Raw genomic sequence first — 20,506 nt, forward strand, 5'->3', positions numbered from 1 at the left:
TTGTCTATGGACACCAGGCTGGCCTTGAACTCACAGATATCCACCTGCCTCTGTCTATTGAATACTGCAATTAAAGGTGTGTGCCGCCACACCTGCCTGGCCTGACATTATATGTTCAGGTACTGGCTCTCATTATGTAAAGTATCTGGTGATAGGCTGTGTCCCCAAAGCCTAAGATAGCACTTGGTACATGACTGCAGCTGGTGAATACTGTAAATTAAAATGATGCTCACGGGTGGGAAACTGCTCTTCTGTGACTCCCTTTCTTGCAACAGTTCTCTGCACTATGGAAGGCGAGCTTGTTTCACCTAGGGCATGAATCAGTGAGTTAACATGTAGACTTTTCTTGTATGGTTTTTCTGTAGGCAGACATTAAAAAGTCTATTTATACCAGTAGGGCACTAATGAAAGACCAAAGAAACTTCTCCAGTCAAGCCTAGACTGGCAGGGTTAGGGGCCCATTTCCAGTATATGGGTGATAGGTCACTTAGAGGAGCAAGGGAGATCGGAGCTGCTTCTCCCTTGAGTTCTCTACATAACTTGTACACAGATCCACCAAAGAGACTTCTGTCATCAGGAACTGTTTATAGGTGACGTAATCTGGGAGAAGGGTTCTGTGTCTTGCAACTTCTGAATTTTATGAGCCTTCTCTATTGTCATGAGGAGGAAGGAAATGTTATAATCCCAAGGAAATAGCTATACAGAATCAACCAGATTTTTGAAGCAGAGAGATAGACGTGATGGGAAATTGTTATGCCTACACCTTGTCATGACACTGTTAGCTGCACTGCTTTGGCCATCTTGCTGTATTTCTCTATCTGCTATGTTTATAGCAGAGCAGGACAGGGCGTCTACTGACTTTAATCCCAGCACTTGAAGCCTGAGGCGGGAGAATTGAGAGTTTGAGGCTAGTCTAGGCTATATAAGACTCAAACTCACTAATGAAGGAAGGAAGGAATAATGGCAAGACAGACAGACGAGGGGGACTCTTCGCTCTGGCCATTGGCTCAGGCTTTAAGCATTGTTAAAATCACCATGAATGTTAGCGAGTGCAAGTTTTTATCATAAGTGCTTCTCTGATGTTCACTGTCCTGCAAACAAGCAGAGACCAGGAGGTGGGTCGACTTGATTCTCTACTGACATCTGCTGGACAGTTCCTTGGCTGCCTTAAGCAGGACTATCAGTCAAACAAAACAGCTAGCCAGACCATCCACACTGGCCATTCTGAACACTGGAGAAAACCACGGTGTGATGACAGCTAATTGCTCCAGCTCCTGAAGGTGTGGCCTCAGCCAGGACTGTTTACAATAGTTGGTTACTGGATTTTTTTTTTTGCCTTCACAAGCCTTGATGGACTCTAGATGACACTCAGTCCCCATGTCATGGTCTCCCACCCACCCCACTCCCATGGTATGGTGGAACTTCCTATAGCCCTGGAGCAGAGGATGTGTGCTAAAGGGGCAATGTCCTGACTGGTGCAAACACAAGCCTTGATTTGCACGACTTTGCTGTGTTGGTGCAAACATCCTTTGCAGGCTGTAAAGTAGAAGTTTGACTCAGTTGGGGGGCTCAACGGGGATAAACCTCACTATGTTACTCTCCTCAGTGCTACTACGTTAGGTTCAATAAAAGGCCTCTCCCGAGGGGTGTTTCCTGGCCTTTTAGGAACAACAGGAAGAAAGAGGTGGCCTAGAGCCTGCCGTCTGGCTTACTACAAGAGTTCCTGGGAACTTCAAAGCCATAGGCCCCTGGAGCTAAAGCATTTCCTACTTTACCAGGGGCCGAGGAATCCCCACCTACTCCTAGGCGGTGGGAGGGGGGCGGCTGTCAGATGCTGAGGGTTGCGGACGAGGGTGCCAACTTAACAGCTGAGTAAAGTGTGCTAACAGGGGAAGCTCGCGCTTATAGTCGGCAGGACATCGCTCCTCGTGTATGCAGCATCTCAAAGAAGGGAGAACCACGTGTTTAGAGGGGGAAGAAGGCCCAGGCTGAACAATGGAGCCGCTGTGGTGGGACTAAGAGCACTCTGCCCTAATTAATAACCATGGAGCCGCGCGTTGGTGGCGCACGCGTTAATCCCCGCACTAGGGAGGCAGAGGCAGGCGGATCTCTGTGAGTTCGAGGCCAGCCTGGTCTCCAGAGCGAGCGCCAGGACAGGCTCCAAAGCCGCACGGAGAAACCCTGTCTCGAGAAAACCGATGATAACGACAACAACTATGGAAAGCTGCGAAGCCCTCAAACGCACCGTTTATTTTGTTAACGCGCGGGCAGAATGCAAACCTCCATCTCCTAAGTGGCCGCCTTGCCGCCGCCATTTGGGGCAGCTCCGCTCGTTCCCAGCGCAGCCGCGAAGGGCGTGCCCGCCCCCCCACCTCCCCCGGCCCCGGGAGCCTGACTGAGCTCGGCACCCTCAGGTCACCTTGGGTGCCAGGCTAAGGGCGCCGTGAGGACGCGTCCCGCTCGGCACGCAGACTCCGCGGTGCCCGAGGGCAGCCTGCGGGGAAAGGACGAAGGACGCCGCGGTGAGGGGGCGGGGAGGTGCGAGCCCGCGTCGCGCTCCGGTCACCGGCGGCGGCGGCGGCGGAGTCGGAAGACCTTTTCCGAAGGCACCCCCGAGCGGGCGCGGCCGGAGCCTCCAGGACCGCCGGCTTCCGGCTGCCGACTTCCGGTTTCCGGCATCGCGCGCCTGCGCCCTGGCGGCCGGGAAGGCGGCAGGCCGGGGGGGAAAAGCGCCCGGGACCGGAAGTGAAGGCAGGTTCCCGCCTGCGTCCCCGCCGCCGCCGCCATACGCGCTCGCAGTGCTTAGGTAAGCTGGGGCCTTGCGCGCCATCCGCCGCCATCCGCTCCGGCCCCGCCGCGCCCGCGCGCGCGCCCCTGATACCCGTCGCCCGGGCGGCGGCCTGGCCGCTGCGGCTCGGTCGGGCGCGCGGTGCCGTCGTTTTCGTCCCTTTCTGAGCGAACCTCGGTGGGGAGCGGGGAGACGGGGGCGACGATCCAAAATGGAGGCCCGGGCCGCCATTGTGTCCCCCGCTTCCTGGGTGGCCCGTGGGTCCCCTTCCCGCGCGGGCCGCAGCGGCCGGAGGCGGCGCTGGCGGGAGGGCGGGCCCGGCGCGGCCCGCGGCGGGGACGAGCAGCCGCCAGGGCCTCTGCTTGCCCGCTGCGGCGTCGGCGCTCCCGGAATGCTCACCTTCGGGGAGGAGCGAGGCTGGGGCGCGCCAGACGCTGTCAAGGCCGCTTGGCACCAAGTCCCAGCCTGAGGGTTGCATTTCCCCAGCTGAGAGCCTGCGGCTTTGAAAGCCCACCCTTGTGGCGAGCGCCTCGCGCGTGGCCGGGCAGGCATTAAAATGTAACTGTCTGCGCTGCCGGCTTCTGGCGTTGTTTGCCTGCTTTTTGGCCTTGAGCCCCTGGCGCCCCTGCTCCCGCGGTTAGGTGCAGCGGGCCCGCCTCCCCGCCCTCCGTCCTTCAGCTCCTGCTCCCCCAGGACTGGGGTCCCAGGTGAGCGCCTCCAGCGCGGCACGCAGGTGCCGCTGGACAGGGGAGTAAGTAGCAGCCACGTGATGTTTGCAATGGGAAGTGAGCGCTCCGCGCAGTGCTGACCTTCATCTATCACCCTTGACTGATGGCTGCTGGGGGGACCAACACCGTGGGGCCACAGGGAGAGCGCAGTCTGAGGTCCCCTCCTGTCCCACGCATTGTCACCCTCCCGCGGGTGGCTTCGGGCTCATCTTTTCACGGTCTCGGGAGTTGCTCCTCTTGGGTCAAAGTGCGAGCCCAAGTCTGTCCAGCAGTCACACCCGAGACCACTCTCCATTTTTTCTCGCCCGGTGTTCGTTTTCTCTTACTTTTCTTCCAGGGCAGAGGTTTGTAGTTGAGGGAGAACACGAAGAAAGTGAGGGTGGGCGAGAAGTCCCTACGTGACTGATGAGCTCTTCTTTTTTTTTTTTTTTTTGTTCTCTCTCCCAGCTCTTCTGTCGGGAAACTGGTGTCTCTTCCCTTGCTGTTCCTCAGCCCCCTCTCTCCCCCTTGCTTTCTCACCTTCTCTGGGACCACTCACCCAAAGACCTCCCTTCTCCCCTGCCGGCCCAATTATGGCAGAGAATGATGTGGACAATGAGCTCTTGGACTATGAAGACGACGAGGTGGAGACAGCAGCAGGTGGAGATGGGACGGAAGCTCCTGCCAAGAAAGACGTGAAGGGCTCCTACGTCTCCATCCACAGCTCCGGCTTTCGAGACTTCCTGCTCAAGCCAGAGTTGCTCCGGGCCATCGTGGACTGTGGCTTTGAGCATCCATCAGAGGGTACATTTTATTGTTGGGCATAGGGACCTCATGATGCATCTTAAAGATGGGATTTGTGTTTAGGGTATATAGGCCAGGCAATGAGAATGTACCCAGATGTTAGCGCTAGAAGATGCTTGTTAGCTTTGATCACACAGGATGCTGTTTGTCCTGTGCCCAGGTTTTCTTGTTTGCTTGATCGTCTTTCTGACTGTTTGGCTGGAGTTTTACATCCAGTATTTTGGGCCAGGCCACCTGGGGTCTTAATGATTGCTCTAAAGTTGCTGGCTTCTGGGGCAAGTACCAAGTCCTTCATTTTGTCCAAGGTTATAGAATGCCAGGCACATGGAAGGTAAGCTGTTGGTAGGTGCAAGAGGGTTTGCGCCAGGGAAACCTGAAGCTAGGATGCAGTTGAGACTTGATTTGGGTGTAAATGTGACTAAGGGGACAGAGAGGATGGGTCAGTCTGAAAAGTGACAGGGACCAGGCAAAATCTGGAGAATCAACTCGAGGAAAGGGGTTTGGTATGGTGCATAAAGTCTCTCTCTTTCTCCCCTTTTTCCTTCTAGTCCAGCATGAATGCATCCCACAGGCCATTCTGGGGATGGATGTCCTGTGCCAGGCCAAGTCAGGCATGGGGAAGACAGCAGTGTTTGTCCTGGCCACACTGCAGCAGCTGGAGCCAATCACTGGGCAGGTGTGTTTGAGGCAGTGCTGCAGAGGGCTTTGAGGCCGATACACTGAAGGCTGTTTGTGGCTACATAATGCTTACAGCAGCAAGGCTTACTGTTTTAAACCTCAGATTTGATGTCACAAATAACTTGACAGATGCTGCTGTTGACAGTCACTCTGGAGAGAGGGTGACAAAGGACTGATAGGGTGTTGTCTCCATTTGTTCCCTTGAAGGTGTCTGTGCTGGTGATGTGTCACACTAGGGAGTTGGCTTTTCAGATCAGCAAGGAATACGAGCGCTTCTCAAAGTACATGCCGAATGTCAAGGTAAGGGTGAGGCGCTTGGGACAGCGGAGGTCCTGGGAGCTTGTGGGGTAACAGTTGACTGTCCTGAGGCATGGAGCCGCTGTAATTGATGAGTTCCTGAAGGCTGCATAGGAGCCTTTAGTACAGTGACAGGCTCTTCTGATCCACAAAGTCAGTTCAGGGGCCCTGGGCTACTCAGTGAGAGGAAGAAAAGGAGACTCTGCAGGAGACTGGATCCTTGCCCTTTCCTGTGACACTTTGCTGTTGGCTGACAGGTGGCAGTGTTTTTTGGTGGTCTGTCTATCAAGAAGGATGAAGAGGTGCTGAAGAAGAACTGCCCACACATCGTCGTGGGGACTCCTGGCCGAATTCTAGCCCTGGCTCGAAATAAGAGCCTGAACCTCAAGCACATTAAACACTTTATCTTGGACGAATGTGACAAGATGCTTGAACAGCTCGGTGAGTGGCAGTGCTCCGCCTGGGCTCAGGTGCTTTGGGGAGCTGCCCCTTGGAGCCAAATGATGTTTGTTTGACACAGGAGCACTTGCGTGCAAGGACGACTCGTGACCTATCACCCATGACTGATGGCTCTGGACAGCAGTGGTTCCACCTTTCTAATGACATAACCCTCCTAGGGTTGTGCTGACCCCAACCATAGATTATTTTTGCTGCTATTTCATAGCAAATTTTGCTACTGTTAAGAGTCACATGTCAATATCTGATATGGGGCCCTTGGGAAAGGGTTATTTGACCTCCACCCACCCACCCAAGGGGCCTCGACCCACAGATTGGGAACCTCTGCAGTATAGCCTGTGTGGTCAGAATTGATAAGTGAGCAGGTTTCTAGAGTTCAATTCTGCAATTCATCTGGTGAGTCATGTGTTCTGGTGGTGTAGTGCCAAGTGGGGTTAAAAGAGAATATTAAGAATTTTGTTGGGGGCCGGGTGGTGGTGGTGCACAGCTTTAGTCCCAGCACTGGGGAGGCAGAGGCAGATGGATCTCTGAGTTTGAGACCAGCCTGGTTTTAAAGAGTGAGTACAGGAAAGTCTCAAAGCCATAGAAAACCTGTTTGGAAAAACAAAAACAAAAATAAAGAATTTTGTTGGGGGCTGGAAAGATGGCTGATAGGTTAAGAGCACTGGCTGCTCTTCCAGAGTTCACAAGTTCAATTCCCAGCAACCACATGTGGTGGCTCATAGCCACCGGTAGTGAGATATGGTACCCACTTCTGGCCTATGGGCATAAATGCAGGCTGAACACTATACATAGTAAATATTTTTTTAAAAAAATGAATTTTGGGGGCGTCACTGAAGGAATGGCTCATCCACAAGAGCACTGGCTGCTTTCAGAGGATCTGGGTTTGATGCCAGCACCAACATGGCAGCTCATAACAGTCTATTCCTCTCGGGCTCCATGGGCACCATATAAAACAGCACAGACCCCAAAATGTGGGCAAAATGCCCATGCATATTAAACAAATATTTTCATGGGCTAAGAACTGGAGAGATAGCTCAGCGATTAGAGAACTGGCTCTCTTCCAGAGGACCTGGTTTTCATCCCAACACATCCCTCAGGGAAATGTGTAACTGTGTAACTCCAGTTCCTGGGGACTCAAACCTTCCTGTGCTTTCTTTGAGCACTAGGCACATGGCCAGTACATGGACATAACATGCAGGCAGAACACCTACACACATAATAAAGGCTAAAGAGAACTTAGTGGTGGTGTACACCTTCAATCCCAGATTAATGTAAGATTGTGGGTCTCTAAGTTGGAGGACAGCCTGGTGTACAGAGCAAGTTCAAGGACAGTCAGGACTAAACACTGACACTCTGTCTCTAAAAACAAAACAGCTTTCGTGCCTTTAATCCCAGGTGGATCTTTATGAATTACATGTCAGCAAGGGCTACATAAAGCCTGGTACAAGCTCTAAGTTTATTAATTTTAATTGTGTGGGTGCTTCCATAGAGGCCAGTAGCATTGGGTTTCCCATGGAGCTCTAAGTTACAGGCATTTGTGGGAGCTGGAAACCTAACCTGGGTCTTCTGGAAGAGCAGCAATGCTCTTAACTGCTGGGCCTCTCTCTCTCTAGCCTCATAACTTGTGTTTGAGGGCTACTGTTCCTGAACCTATGGTAGATTTTATCCCCATTTTATTAGTTTTGACTTTGGGTCCAGAGACATTTCTTGAATGGTTTCAAAAGTCAATACATAGCTCCTGATCCCCCTGCCTCCACCTCTTAGTGCTGGGATTACAGGATCGTCCCACCAAGCCTGCCTGGTTCCTGTAGGTAATGGAGAGAAGGGGCCCACTTTTCCAGAGTGACTTCTGGATTATCACTGGCTGTGGCCTCAGGGCACTGAAATCACAGACTGGTTTCCTCCTGTAACTCTACCCTGCAGACATGCGTCGGGATGTCCAGGAAATTTTTCGCATGACCCCCCATGAGAAGCAGGTCATGATGTTCAGTGCTACCTTGAGCAAAGAGATCCGGCCAGTCTGCCGCAAGTTCATGCAAGATGTAAATACCCTTCTACCTTCTCTCCCTCCACTCCCCGCCCGATGCCTCCTCCCCCTCCTCGCCCTCTTCCTCCAGACTCCCTTGTCCTTCAAGCACCAAGAAGGGAGCTTGTGTCCATCTGGGAGTGACGACTCCTTGAAGAAAAACACAGAGGCAGAGACAGTTAGCGATAGGGGCTGTGCGCGTGCCAGGGACACTCCGGAAGACTTGGTCGGGTTAACGTGAGAGCGGGTAGCATTTGACATTTTTGAATCACATGTTTGAGCCTCTTCTCCCTACCCAGGGGTAGGGCAAGATTTTGTGCCCTATCGCCTGCCCATCAACTCCACACACCCCACAGCCACACCCCCTCCAGGTGGCATGGAGCCTTCAGCTGGAGCTTCTGTTCACCGAAACTCAGACATGTCAGTGGCAGGAGAGCAAGACAGGGACAGTCAGTCAAGTGGCAGGGCCTGTCCAGAAGAAGAACAGACAAACAGCACCATAAACCCACCAGTCCCCACCTCCAAGGGCGGGGGCCTTTGGCACCTCAGCCCCGCAGCCCCCCACTCCTTCCTGTCCATACCTCCTTGCACCCATCGGAGCCTTGGTTGATGAGAGCTGACAGCAGAGAAGCACTGAGGCACGACGGGAGAATTCAGACCTACGAGCCGTGGATGGCAGCAGCGGAGGCCACGGGGAGCCTGACCAGGATGCTGAGGACCAAGCCAGCCTCTTTTTCTGTTCCCGGTTTTTTCCTGAACCTAATGTGCTGTACCCCGTTTTCCCCATACCTGTTGGGAGGGGTGTCTTGAGTGGGGTGGTGGATTTTTTTCCTTTTTGTTTTTTACGATGGGAAGAGACAAAAGACAAGTTGTACTGAGATGTAACAAGTGGGTCTCGGTGCCGAGACTGAGCAGGGGGTGGGGTGTCCTTCCCTCCCTGACCCTTTCCTTCCCTTGAGAAGATGCTTTGCTCTTGGGCCAGGCGAGGGGCTAGAATTAGGAGGAGGCTGTGAGACTTTATTTGGGGAGTTTCCTCGCCAGGCTGCTTTCTGGAAGAGACTTCTGTGACACCCACTTAGTCCCTTGCTCTATGTGAACTGTCTCAGACAGGATGGAGAGTGGGGAAAGTCTGTCCTGCAGTTAACTGGTGTCTGTCCATTGTTGATGTCCTTTTTCCCTTCAAGGGTTGGGGTGGGTGTACAGTTTTTGTAAAATGTAAGGTCCATTCCTTTCAATTGTCCTTTTCCCTTTGATGCAGAAACCTCTCTATTATTAGATGTTCACAGAAAAAGAACAGGGCAGGGAAGCTGTAAATCTCACAGCTGCTGGGAGGAGGGAACAGGAGGAGAGGAGGAGAGAAGCCCTTAGAGTCCAGGAAAGCGGACATCTGCAGGGGTGAGGGCTCCAGAGAAATGGAAGGTGCTGAGGGTCGGTCAGGAGTTAGAGCTCAGAAGGTGCAGGTTCTGTTGTGGGTGTGGGAAAGAGCCTGTACTTCTGTTGGCCAGCACAGTGTGTTCATCCCTCACCTCCCAAGTATAGACGGTTTGACTCTGAATTTAGAAAAATCCCTTCTAAAGCTGAGTAGTGTGTTGAGTACAAGGTGTCTCACAGCTTGAGCAATGTGTGCTTCTCTTTAATAACTTCTACCTCAACCACCCGAGAGCTGGGATCACAGCATGCCACTAAGGCCCAGGTTTTGAATGGCGTTTTTGGCTGTGTCCATTGCAGCCTTCTGGTCTTGGACATTTGCTGAAGTGCAGAGAGGACAGTTGAGTGGGGCAGTCAGCCCTGGCCTGTTGTGGTGTCGATGCCCAGGCCGGTTCACTGCTGCCTCTGCTGTGTGTTCTGACTATGCTGTCCCCTGGAGTACCATCTCCATTGCTCACTCTCCCCTGGAGTACCATCTCCATAGCTAACTCTCCCCTGGAGTACCATCTCCATAGCTAACTCTCCCCTGGAGTACCATCTCCATAGCTAACTCTCCCCTGGAGTACCATCTCCATTGCTAACGTTCCCCCATCAGCTCTGACACTGGCACCTTGCAGCTGGGAGCTTCACCACTCTGTGCAGAGTTCCTTTCTCCTCTGACCATTCTCAGTTGAGCTTAAAATTCAGCTGCTGCAGATACTGCCATACCTAACTGGAAAGGGACCTCAGTACAGAGCGTTCTTGTGATGGGGAGGGCTTTTCAGTCTTCTCTCTCCTCCCCATCAGTCCATGGGGTGTATTGGAGACCATCACCCTCCACCCCCCCAGGTTTAACCCCCCACTCTGCCCTCCTCCTGCCCCCACCCCTCCTTCCCTCAGCCTATGGAGATCTTCGTGGATGATGAGACCAAGTTGACGCTGCACGGGTTGCAGCAATACTACGTGAAACTGAAGGACAACGAGAAGAACCGGAAGCTCTTTGACCTTCTCGATGTCCTCGAGTTCAACCAGGTCAGTATTGAGGGTCTGTGTGGTCTTGAGCACTGGGCATCCCCAGCCGTGGCAGAAGCCTGTGGAGAAGTAGCCTGTGATTGAGGAGCCAAGGGTGTGAAGGTGTGAGAGACAGCTGAGGTAGAGTCCGTGATGACTTGAGTGAGTGGAGGAACGCATTGAGCTGGGTACTGACGTGGTGGCTCTGCTGTTGTCTTTTACAGTCACCCAGGAGGAGCAGTGTCAGCCTGTGCTCAGCTGGCTGCAGAGCCCTGTGGGGCTCTTAGTGTTTCCAGAGGCTCATCTGGTTTTCTAGACTGTAGTTCACATCCTACCATCTTCCTGAGGGCGCCTCACCCGTGTGTGTGCCAGTTTGAGGTCTTGTGTCTGTGGCAGCTCACACGTCAGGCTGTTGAGAAATCTTGGCCTAGGCACACGCCTTAAGTTCAAGAGAGGAAGAGGACATTTGTGAAGAGACATTTGAGACAGAAAAAGGGCCTGAGAAACTCGTTAGAAATTCTGCCAGGGCGGGTTAGTGGTGCTACCCACCTTTAATCTCAGCTCTTGGAGGCAGAGGCAGGCAAGCCTCTTGAGTTCAAGGCCAATCTGGTCTACAGAGTGAGCTCTAGGACCGTCAGGGCTACACAGAGAAACCAAAGAACCAACCAAACAAAAATTCACCAGGTGTGCTAGTATGGGAGTCTTAAATCCCAAGCTGACTCTGTGTAGTCAGAGCCAGGTGGATCTCTGAGATCAAGTGTGGGGTCAGCATCGTTTATATAATGTGTTTGAAGACAACTGGACCTCAAACGCCCTGCTCTTCAGAGGATCCACACCCCCTCCCTCCCACCGATGCCTGTAATTGGCCCCAGCAGATAAAGATACAGATACAAATACAGCACACCCTTCTGGCCTTGAAGGACACCTGTATACACCTGCATACATTCACACAAACATACATATATATAGATTTATCAGTAGTGATACCACTGGGGCTGGGCTGAAGGAGTGGCTCAGAGCCCTGTGAGGATGGCTCAAGCCTTTAATCCCAGCACTCTGGAGGCAGAAGCAGTCAGAACTTTGTGAGTTCAAGGCCAGCTCATGTACAGATCAAGTTCCTGGACAGCCAGGTTTACACAGAGAAACCCTGTCTCAAAAAACAAAACAGTGACTCAGAGGTTAAGAGCACTCTTGTTCTTCAGGGCTCCCCAATTCTCCATAGCATGTCAGTTCCTAATCATGTGACTGCAGTTGGTATGTGAGGAGGGTCCAGTGTCCTCGTTTGGCTCTGCATAGGCGTCAGGCATGAATGTGCCTACACTTACATGCGTGCAAATCACCCACACACACAAACTTTAAAAACCATTAAGAGTTGAGATGACTGTGGAAACTTGTATGTTCATCACTCCCGTGCTCCGCAGGTGGTGATCTTTGTGAAGTCCGTGCAGCGGTGCATCGCCCTGGCCCAGCTTCTGGTGGAGCAGAACTTCCCCGCCATTGCTATCCACCGCGGCATGCCCCAGGAGGAGAGGTGAGTGAGAAACAAGGGATTTGTGCTCTGGGGAGGAAGGGGTGTGGTGAGAAGGGAATCTCAAGCTTCTCCTCTCCTTCCTCACAAAGGCTCTCTCGGTATCAGCAGTTCAAGGATTTCCAGCGGAGGATTCTTGTGGCCACCAACCTGTTTGGTCGAGGCATGGACATTGAGCGTGTGAACATCGCCTTCAACTATGACATGCCAGAGGACTCAGACACCTACCTGCACCGGGTAAGCTGCCCGCCCTCCCCCTCTTCCTCTGTGTGCCTGCGCTCATGCACACGCTGTCCCCTTCCCTTGTATCTCTGTCTCCCCTGTGAACTTGTGATCTTCCCTTTGTCTCCTCCCAGGTGGCCAGAGCAGGCCGGTTTGGCACCAAGGGCTTGGCCATCACATTTGTGTCAGATGAGAATGATGCTAAGATCCTCAATGACGTGCAGGACCGCTTTGAGGTCAACATCAGTGAGCTCCCCGATGAGATCGACATCTCCTCCTACAGTGAGTGCACCCCCACCATGCTGCCTGCTGCGTACGTGCGTGTGTGTACATACCACAGCATGTAGAGATCAGAGGACACTATTGGGTGTCTGTCCTCCACCCTGTGGGTTTCCCGGCGTGAACTCAGGTTGTCAGTTTTAGTGACAGCACCTTTGCCCTCTGAAGCATCTTGTTGAATCCTGCTCCCTCTTTCCTTGTTAGTGCCTCATGTAAACCTCTGGGTAGAGGCCTCTGGTGCTGAATGGCCCTTGGTTGCTGGCTGCCCTCCTGGAGTTTCCATGCTCTGGTGAGGGACGCTTGTGTGGGGTCTTTATCCGTCTCTTTTCTCCAGCAACAGGGAGTGTTCCTACTCCCAAGAGTATCCTCTGAACCTAGGACACAGCTGTGGGGAGAGAAAGGGAGGGAGGGAGAGAAATTTAAATTTCTCCTCTTTTGTCTTATTGTGGCGTTTTTTCTTCAGTTGAACAGACACGGTAGAGGAGAGGAATGACCCGCTCTGGACTGTGGCCGTCTGTCTCATCAGAAGAAGATACCAGGGATCAGGGTGGAGACGGCCCTGCCCCTGGCCCCTGCCAGCCCTCATCTTGTCCTGTCCATGCTTCCTTCTGCATCACCACCACTCCCAAACCTGTTCCTGATTTATCATAGTTTGTTTGTTTGTTTGTTTTTTTAACAAAACTCAGAATTGAAGCAACTGTGTCTGTGGTGTTTGTAAGTGCTCCGTGTGTTATATTGAGGGCTTGACTGGGAGCCTTGTTGTGGGCAGGGTCACAGTGAGGATGGCCCAGACCCAAGAGCCTGTGGCTCCCCAGTGGCATTCTCTTCCTGGTGTCCCTTCCATTCTAAAGTGGCTGTTTAAGTGGGGAATGGGACAGTGCATGGGGTCAGAGGTTCAGAGAACAAGGTCCATGTCACTGCATCTCATCTGCTCCTTGAGCTTCTGGGTGTTGGGTACCAGGGCTGTGCCTCCCAGGCGTCCTGCTCTTCTAAGCAGGGCCTGGTGCAGCTCCAGCATCTCCTCCCTGGGCCAGCTTAGCTGTGTAGAGAGGGTGGGGTCCCTGGGTGGGGAGACTAAAGGACAAAGCCTCAACCAGGGCTGAGGCCTGAAGCCTGTCTCAATTCTCCTTTTTGGTCTGAGTTCAGAAGGTCATGTGTGAAGTTTCTTACCTCAGACATGGATCTGTATCTCTTCTGTTCTCATAGTGAAATTCTTGGCAAGGTCACTGGGATCCCAGGAGGGACAGGAGCAGGAGGTGTTAGTTGGAAGTGTAACAGGCTGGAAGGAGCACCTTGGTGGCTGCCTAGCGGCTTCAGTGCAAAGCACCCAACCACAGCCCTGTCTGTTCTGGCCAGGGGCAGGGTAGAACTCTGTTGGTGGTCTGAGATTTCACACTCTGGCAGTTCAGTTGCTTTAGCATGCTGGTGTGCAGCCAGCCTCCTCAGCACTAGCAGGCATTTTGAGGGGATGCTCACACCCAGGTCCATCTCACTGGAAGGCTCACACTGACCTGCCTCAAATTGTGATTTCTCTTTCCTGCATGTTCCCAGGGTGAGCATTTTCCATGCTGCACTGTGTTGTCTAAGGACTTGCCTCTCTAGTAGGTTGGGCACCTGTGTGTCCTTCCTCATAGCCTTGGCATGACCCTAGTGTGAGTGTCAAGCAGTGCTGGGTTGCTGAGCCCTGTACATGAATGCAAAAGTCTTTCCCACACCAGGCCTGTAAGAGTGCTTGTGTTCCCTGGCATTGAGGAAATTCCCAGGAATCCACATGGATGGCTCCAGCTAATAATCTAGGCAGTAGAGGAGAGAGTATCTTAACTGCCCTTCATATAATCAGATTGATGACTGCCTTAATTGCCATCATAGAGCCTTCATCCTGTAGCTGATGGAAGCAGAGGCAGACACCCACAGCTAAGCACTGAGCTGAACTCTGGAATTCAGTGGCAGAGAGGGAGGAGTGATGAGCAATGGGTCAAGACCAGGCTGGAGAAACCCACAGAAATAGCTGATCTGAACAAAGGCTTGCTCATGGACCCCAGACTGATAGCTGGAAAACAAACATAGGTCTGATCCAGACCCCCTGAATGAGGAGGTCAGTTTGGAGGTCTGGTGAATCTATGGAGCCTCTGGTAGTGGATCAGTATTTACCCCTAGTACACAAATGGACTTGGAGAGCCCTCTCCACATATAGGGATACTCTCTCAGCCACACTGGGGAGGGTCTAGGCCCTGTTCCAAATGATAGGACGGACTTTGAAGATGCCCCATGGAAGGCCTCACCCCGCTGGGGAGCAGAAAGGGCTTGGGATAGGGGGTCGGTGGTGGGGGACAGGGGAGGATGGGAGGGAGAGGGAACTGAGATTGACATGTGAAAGAAGCTTGTTTCTAATTTAAATTTTTAAAAAGGAAAAAAATATTTTAAAATATTAAAGGGCCAGTTTTCTTGTGAGTGGGAGACCCAGTGGGCAGGTGTGGCTCAGCAGGGACAGATGGTATTAGTTACTCTTGGTCACCTGGGGAAATGGATGTGTTCAGAAAAACCTGCCTCAGAATGAAGGTTTGCTGGGGAAGGAGCAGCTGCTGGACAGCCCCATGGCTTTGGTGCCCATCCCTGCATCTCTGTGTGCTCCTCTCTGGGTTGTCAAGGGGAACGCTCTCTGCACAGAAGAGCAGTCAAGACAGTGCAGAGTCTTTGCCAAGGTCAGGGTCCTCACATGAGGCTGGAGTGCTTTAGACAAGGCCAAATGCTTCAGCGTCTGTTGGGTTCTTTGTTTTTGTTTTCAGATTGTTGTATGTGTGTGTTTTCACAGCATGTATGTAAAATATATCACATGTGTGATGTCTGTGGAGCCCAGAAGGGGGCACTGGAGCCACCAGACATGGGAGCCAGACATCAACCCCGGGGTCCTCTGTAAGAGCAGCCAGTGCTCTTTCCACTCAGCCCTCTCTCCTGCTTGAGATCCCCATTTCTGAAGAGATTTGGCCAAATCCTGGTAGGAGTTGTTCACAGAGAAAGCCAGGAAACTCTAGACAACTCAGTTTCCATTAGAGTCCCCTTTCTGCCCAATCACGTGTGTGCTGGATGGTTTTATGTCAGCTTGACACAGCGAAAGGCATCTGAGAGGACTGAACCTCAATTAAGAAAATGCCTCAGGAAGATCAGGCTATGGGTCAGCCTGTACAGCATTTCTTTCTTCTTGTTTGAGACAGGGTTTCTCTGTGTATATATCTGGATATCCAGGACCAGAATGGCTTCGAACTCCCAGAGATCCACCTGTGTCTGCCTTTCAAGTGCTGGGATTAAAGGCATACACCACCATTGCCTAGCAGGCATTATCTTATTTAGTGATTTATGAAGGAGAGCCCAGCCCATTGTGGTTGGTGCAATCCCGGGACTGGTGGTCCTTTTTTTTCTATAAGAAAGCAGGATGAGAGATGGGCATAGTAGTCCACGCCTTTAGTCCTAGCATTTGAGAGCTGGAGGCTGGCAGATCTCTGAGTTCAAGGACAGACTGGATTACAGAGTGAGTTCCAGGATATCCAGGGCTCTACAGAGAAGCACAACCCTGCTTTGGAAAACCACAGGGTGGAAAATAAAAGCAGTCTTTACAAACTATGGTGAACAAGGCAGTAAGCAGCACCTTCTATGGCCTCTGCATCAGCTCCTGCCTCCAGGTTCCTGTCTTGTTGTGACTTCCTATCCTGATTTCCTTAGGTGATGAACAGTGCCGTGTTTAAATCATCTGAACAAACCTTTTTCTCCCCCAAGTTTCTCTGATCATGGTGTTTCATCACAGCAATAGAAACCCAGATTAGGACATGTCCCTGTGGGTTTAGTTACCCAGTAAAGTCCCCATAAAACAATAAGGAGTGAGAGGTGGGTGTCTATGAGAGTTCCTGAGAATCAAACCCTGTAACCAATGTATTTTTCCCTAGTGTAAGAAGGGACTTTGAGAGCCCATCCAGGTGAAGGGATGCTGTCTTGTCCTGGACACATGGGGGAGGGCCTAGGCCCGGCCCGGATGATGTGGTGGACTTTGGGGAGCCACGGTCAAGGGCCCTACCCTGCCTGGGGAGTGGAGGGTGGATTGGGTGGGGGGCAGGTGGGAGGTTGGGGAGGAGGGTTGGGGGAAGGGAAGGGAGAGGGAGAAGGGATTGTCATGTGAAGCAAGCTTGTTCCTAATTTGAACTAATAAAAAAATAAGAAAAAAAAAAAAACATCTGGAACTCATCTTCCAGGTGATCTGTCGCCCTCTTATGGCCTCCACAGGCAGTGCACATGTGCACAGACACACACACAAAATACTCATGCACATAAAGTAAAAATAAAACTATAAGAATAATCCAGACGGTGTCTTCCGTGGCTAATGTTGCTGACAGCACATAACCAACTACACAGACAGGTTTGCTACTGTGGTGGCTCATCTTGTCAGTGTGCTGCACCTGGGAAGAGTGGGCCTCATCTGAGGAGTTGCCGTCATCAGATTGGCCTGTGGGTTGTCTGTGGGCATTTTCTTGATTGTTGGTTTGTAGGGAGCAAAGGAATCCGTGAGTGAGTGAATGTGTGAGTGAGTGTGTGAGTGTGTGTGTGTATGTGTGAATGAGTGATTGAGTGAGTGTGGGTGAGTGTGATTGAATGTGTGAGTGTGTGTGTGAGTGATTGAGTGTGAGTGAGTGAGTATGTGAGTGAGTGAGTGAGTGAATGTGTGAGTGAGTGTGTGTGACTGTGTGAGTTGTGTGTGTGAGTATGTTTGAATGTGTATGTGTGTGTGAGTGATTGAGTGAGTGTGAGTGTGTGAGTGAGTGAATTTGTGAGTGAGTGTGTGTGATTGCATATGTGAGTGAGTGTGTGTGTGAGTGAGTGTGAGTGTGTGTGTGTGAGTGAGTGACTGAGTGAGTGCGAGTGAGTGTGTGAGTGAGTGTGAGTGAGTGAATTTGTGAATGAGTGTGTGAGTGATTGTGTGTGAGTGCATGTGTGTGTGTGAATGAGTGTGTGAATGAGTGTGTGTGTGTGAATGAGTGTGTGTGAGTGAGCGTGTGTTTTGACATGGGCATGCCTGGTTAAGGACATCAAGAACAATGGCCATGGAACTTTGACAAGGACAGTAACAATCCAGGCCTGGCTCATGAGGGATGCTATTGTTCCATGTTTTTGCTCTTTCTTTGGCCTTTTTTCAGGGGCCAAGACCCAGCTCCCAAGTAAACCACACAGGGAGGTTTATTCTTAGTTATGAGTGCCTGACCTTAGTTTACCTTGTTTCTAACTAGATTTTCTTAACTTAAGTAACCCATCTAAGCCGGGCGTTGGTGGCGCTCGCCTTTAATCCCAGCACTCAGGGAGGCAGAGGCAGGTGGATCTCTGTGAGATCCAGACCAGCCTGGTCTACAAGAGCTAATTCCAGGACAGCCTCCAAAGCCACAGGGAAACTCTGTCTCGAAAAACCAAAAAAAAAAAAAAAAAAAAAGTAACCCATCTACTCTGGGCTTTTATCTTTCTTACTTTCCTTTTTACTCCATGGCTGGGTGGCCCCCATCTTCCTCCTTTCCTTGCTCTCTGGCTAATCCTTGTTTCTCCTTCTATTTATACCTCTGCCTGCCAGCCCTGCCCATCCTTGCTCCTGCCTCACTTTTGACTGATCAGCTCTTTATTAGGACCACTGGGTGTTTTAGACAGGCACAGTAACACAGATTCACAGAGTTATACAAATGCAGGATGAACCAAAGTCACACACCTTAAAATAATATTCCCCAAAAGGATGGCAAAGCTTTCCTTGGGAGTCCAAGTGTGAGTGTCTATGAACTGTTGATCCATGTGTGCAAAGATTACCAACTGTGGCTTCCTGTTCCTGGATGTTTGCAGCCTGAGACTGCTCACCTATAGAGACCTGGTACCCAGATTAGCTAGCCCCTTCCTCCACTGTACCTTAAACTCGTGAAGGTTCCAGGTTGTAACGGTGTCAGTAGCATTAGAGAAACACACCGTATCCCGGCTTTATTGTGTGTGTTGGTGTGTGTGTGTGTGTGTGTGTGTGTGTGTGTGTGTGTGTTTGTGTGTGTGTGTGTGTGTGTGTGTCCTTTCTTCATTCCCTCACTATCCCTAGCCAGGGTTCTAGGACCAGGGCTTTGGGTGCTACACTCATGATAGGGGATGGCCCAGCTCAGTGTAGACACTCCCACGCTTAGGCAGGTGCGCCTGGGGTGAACAAAAAGCAGCTTGCCCAGGAAGCCAGTGAGAGCCAGGCAGTGAGCAAGTCTCATGGTCTCTGCTTCAGGTTCTGCCTCCAGCTCCAAGGATGGGCTGTAACCTGCACCCCAAATAAACCCTTTCCACTGCAAGATGCTTTGGGTCACCGTGTGTGTCCCAGCAAATAAGCGAACTAGGATAGCATCTGATGGTTGATTGATTGCAACACTGTCTCAGCCAGGGTTTCTATTGCTGCAATGAAACACCCAGAACAAATCCAAGATGGTGAGGAAAGGGTTTGCTCAGCTTACACTTCCACATCACTGTTCATCATCTAAGGAAGTCAGGACAGGAACTCACACAGGGCAGGAACCTGAGGCAGGAGCTGATGCCAATGTCATGGATGGGAGCTGCTTATGGGCTTGCTCCTCATGGCTTGCTCAGCCTGTTTCCATATAGAACCCAGGACCACCAGCCTAGGGATGGAACCGCCCACAATGGGCCAGGCCCTCCCCCATTGATGGCTGATTGAGAAAATGCCCTACAGCTGGATCTCGAGGAGGCGTTTCTAATTGAGTTATCCTTTCAGATATCTCTAGTTAGTGTGTCCAGTTGACATAAAACTCGTTAGCACACACATCAGGAGAATAATTGACTGGGCCTGGAAAGATGGTCCAGTGTTTGCGAGCCCTTGGTTTCTCTTCAGAGGACCTGGATTTGATTCCCAGCATTCACAGTAGGCTACGGACTGTCTGTAACTCTGCTTCCAGGGGATCTGCCCTTCTTGGAGACAGCATGCATGTGGCGCACAGATGTGCACACAAGCAAAACACCCAAATACATAGAAATAAAAAAGTATAAATCATACCAGGCAGTAGGTTAGGAGGCATCTGAGAGACTGCATGCATCCATGGAAACAAGAGCCGGCAATGCTCCGCTTTTTTTCCCCAGTTTTTCAAGACAGGGTTTCTCTGTGGCTTTAGAGGCTGTACTAGAACTGGCTCCTGTAGACCAGGCTGGTCTTGAACTCACAGAGATCTGCCTGCCTCTGCCTCCCGAGTGCTGGGATTTGCACTGTGCTTGGCCAACACTGGGCTTTTAATCTTTTCATTTACACATTTTCAAAGGTGAACTCGGCTCACTTCAGAGCTCTGCCAGGTGAACAGAACTCCTTTCTGACAGAAGCTGTTCCATATCTGGTGACTGCTGACAGGGAAGTCAGGCTGACACAGCCAGCAATAGAGCATCGCCCACAGCACTGCAGCTCAGATACAAGTTCACTGACGGTTATTTTACCTTGGAAGCCGCCCTGCGAATGTCGGGTGACAAGGGGACCAGTGCAAGCTCTTGTTATAAGACCTGAGCTGTATTGTGCTCACAGGGACCTGGAAGCTGCTAGTGCCCTGGGAGACTTGGAAGAATCTAAGGCATGCTAGTTGACAGCCACTGAGATGCACACAAGCTTTGTTGTAGTTTGTTGTCATGGCAGTTGTGTTTTCATGCTCTGCTGCTTCACTTAATTAGCTAATTAATAAATTAATCAATTAGCTAACGTGTGTTGGCACATACTCAGGTTTGTCACTTGGAAAAGGCTTTCACTAGGGCTGGGGAGTTGGTTCTATGATTAAAGCTGATTGTCACACAAGCTTGACTCCCTAAGTTCCAGTTCTGTTGCCACAAGAAGATGAAGGGAAGAACTGGGTCCATAGTGTCCCTTGACCCCGCAAATGATCCCTGACAAGCACACACACACACACTCACACACACACACACACACACACACACACACAATTTGGGTATGATTTTATTTTTATCTTATTATATGCATTTTTTTGAGACAAGGTTCTGTGTAGCCACAGTTGTCCTGGAACTCCCTGTGTAGAACAGGGTGGCCTAGAACTCAAAAAGACCTGCCTGCCTCTGCCCCCGGTGCTCCACCCCAGTACTGAGATTAAAGGCATGGGCCGAGGTCGTAATAATACTGACACCGGCTTTAATAACATTCTAACAGCTGTCATCACTGACCTAGAATTTCCCAAATTGATCGTAACAATTTTCAAATGTCATGAAAGAGGCACAAATCATGTAGGTATACCTCTATGACCAAGTCCCAC

The 20,506-nt window shown here is 51.4% G+C and overlaps 1 protein-coding gene and 2 non-coding genes across 5 annotated transcripts; all 3 read left to right on the forward strand.

Moving 5' to 3' along the window:
* Positions 1–2,648: 2,648 nt before the first annotated feature.
* On the forward strand, positions 2,649–12,899 carry Ddx39b (DExD-box helicase 39B). 3 transcript variants are annotated; one of them, XM_027388853.2, is made up of 11 exons: positions 2,650–2,806; positions 3,964–4,299; positions 4,848–4,975; positions 5,185–5,277; positions 5,532–5,715; positions 7,657–7,775; positions 10,067–10,198; positions 11,599–11,708; positions 11,798–11,942; positions 12,062–12,209; positions 12,670–12,899. In XM_027388853.2, the coding sequence occupies exons 2-11, from the start codon at positions 4,089–4,091 to the stop codon at positions 12,684–12,686; spliced, it is 1,287 nt and encodes a 428-aa protein (XP_027244654.1). In that variant the 5' UTR covers positions 2,650–2,806; positions 3,964–4,088; the 3' UTR covers positions 12,687–12,899. The 3 variants fall into 3 exon arrangements, with proteins under 3 accessions (XP_027244655.1, XP_027244654.1, XP_035307137.1); XM_035451246.1 differs by lacking the exon at positions 2,650–2,806 and adding an exon at positions 3,473–3,495; XM_027388854.2 differs by lacking the exons at positions 12,062–12,209; positions 12,670–12,899 and having other exon boundaries at positions 2,649–2,806; positions 11,817–11,942.
* On the forward strand, positions 3,550–3,625 carry LOC113832497. Its single transcript, XR_003479804.1, has one exon. It is a non-coding gene; the product is annotated as a small nucleolar RNA SNORD83 (small nucleolar RNA).
* Positions 5,770–5,846, forward strand: LOC113832498. Its single transcript, XR_003479805.1, has one exon. It is a non-coding gene; the product is annotated as a small nucleolar RNA SNORD83 (small nucleolar RNA).
* Positions 12,900–20,506: the final 7,607 nt, after the last annotated feature.

Source organism: Cricetulus griseus, assembly GCF_003668045.3.
Source record: "Cricetulus griseus strain 17A/GY chromosome 1 unlocalized genomic scaffold, alternate assembly CriGri-PICRH-1.0 chr1_0, whole genome shotgun sequence".
Lineage (NCBI taxonomy): Eukaryota > Metazoa > Chordata > Mammalia > Rodentia > Cricetidae > Cricetulus > Cricetulus griseus.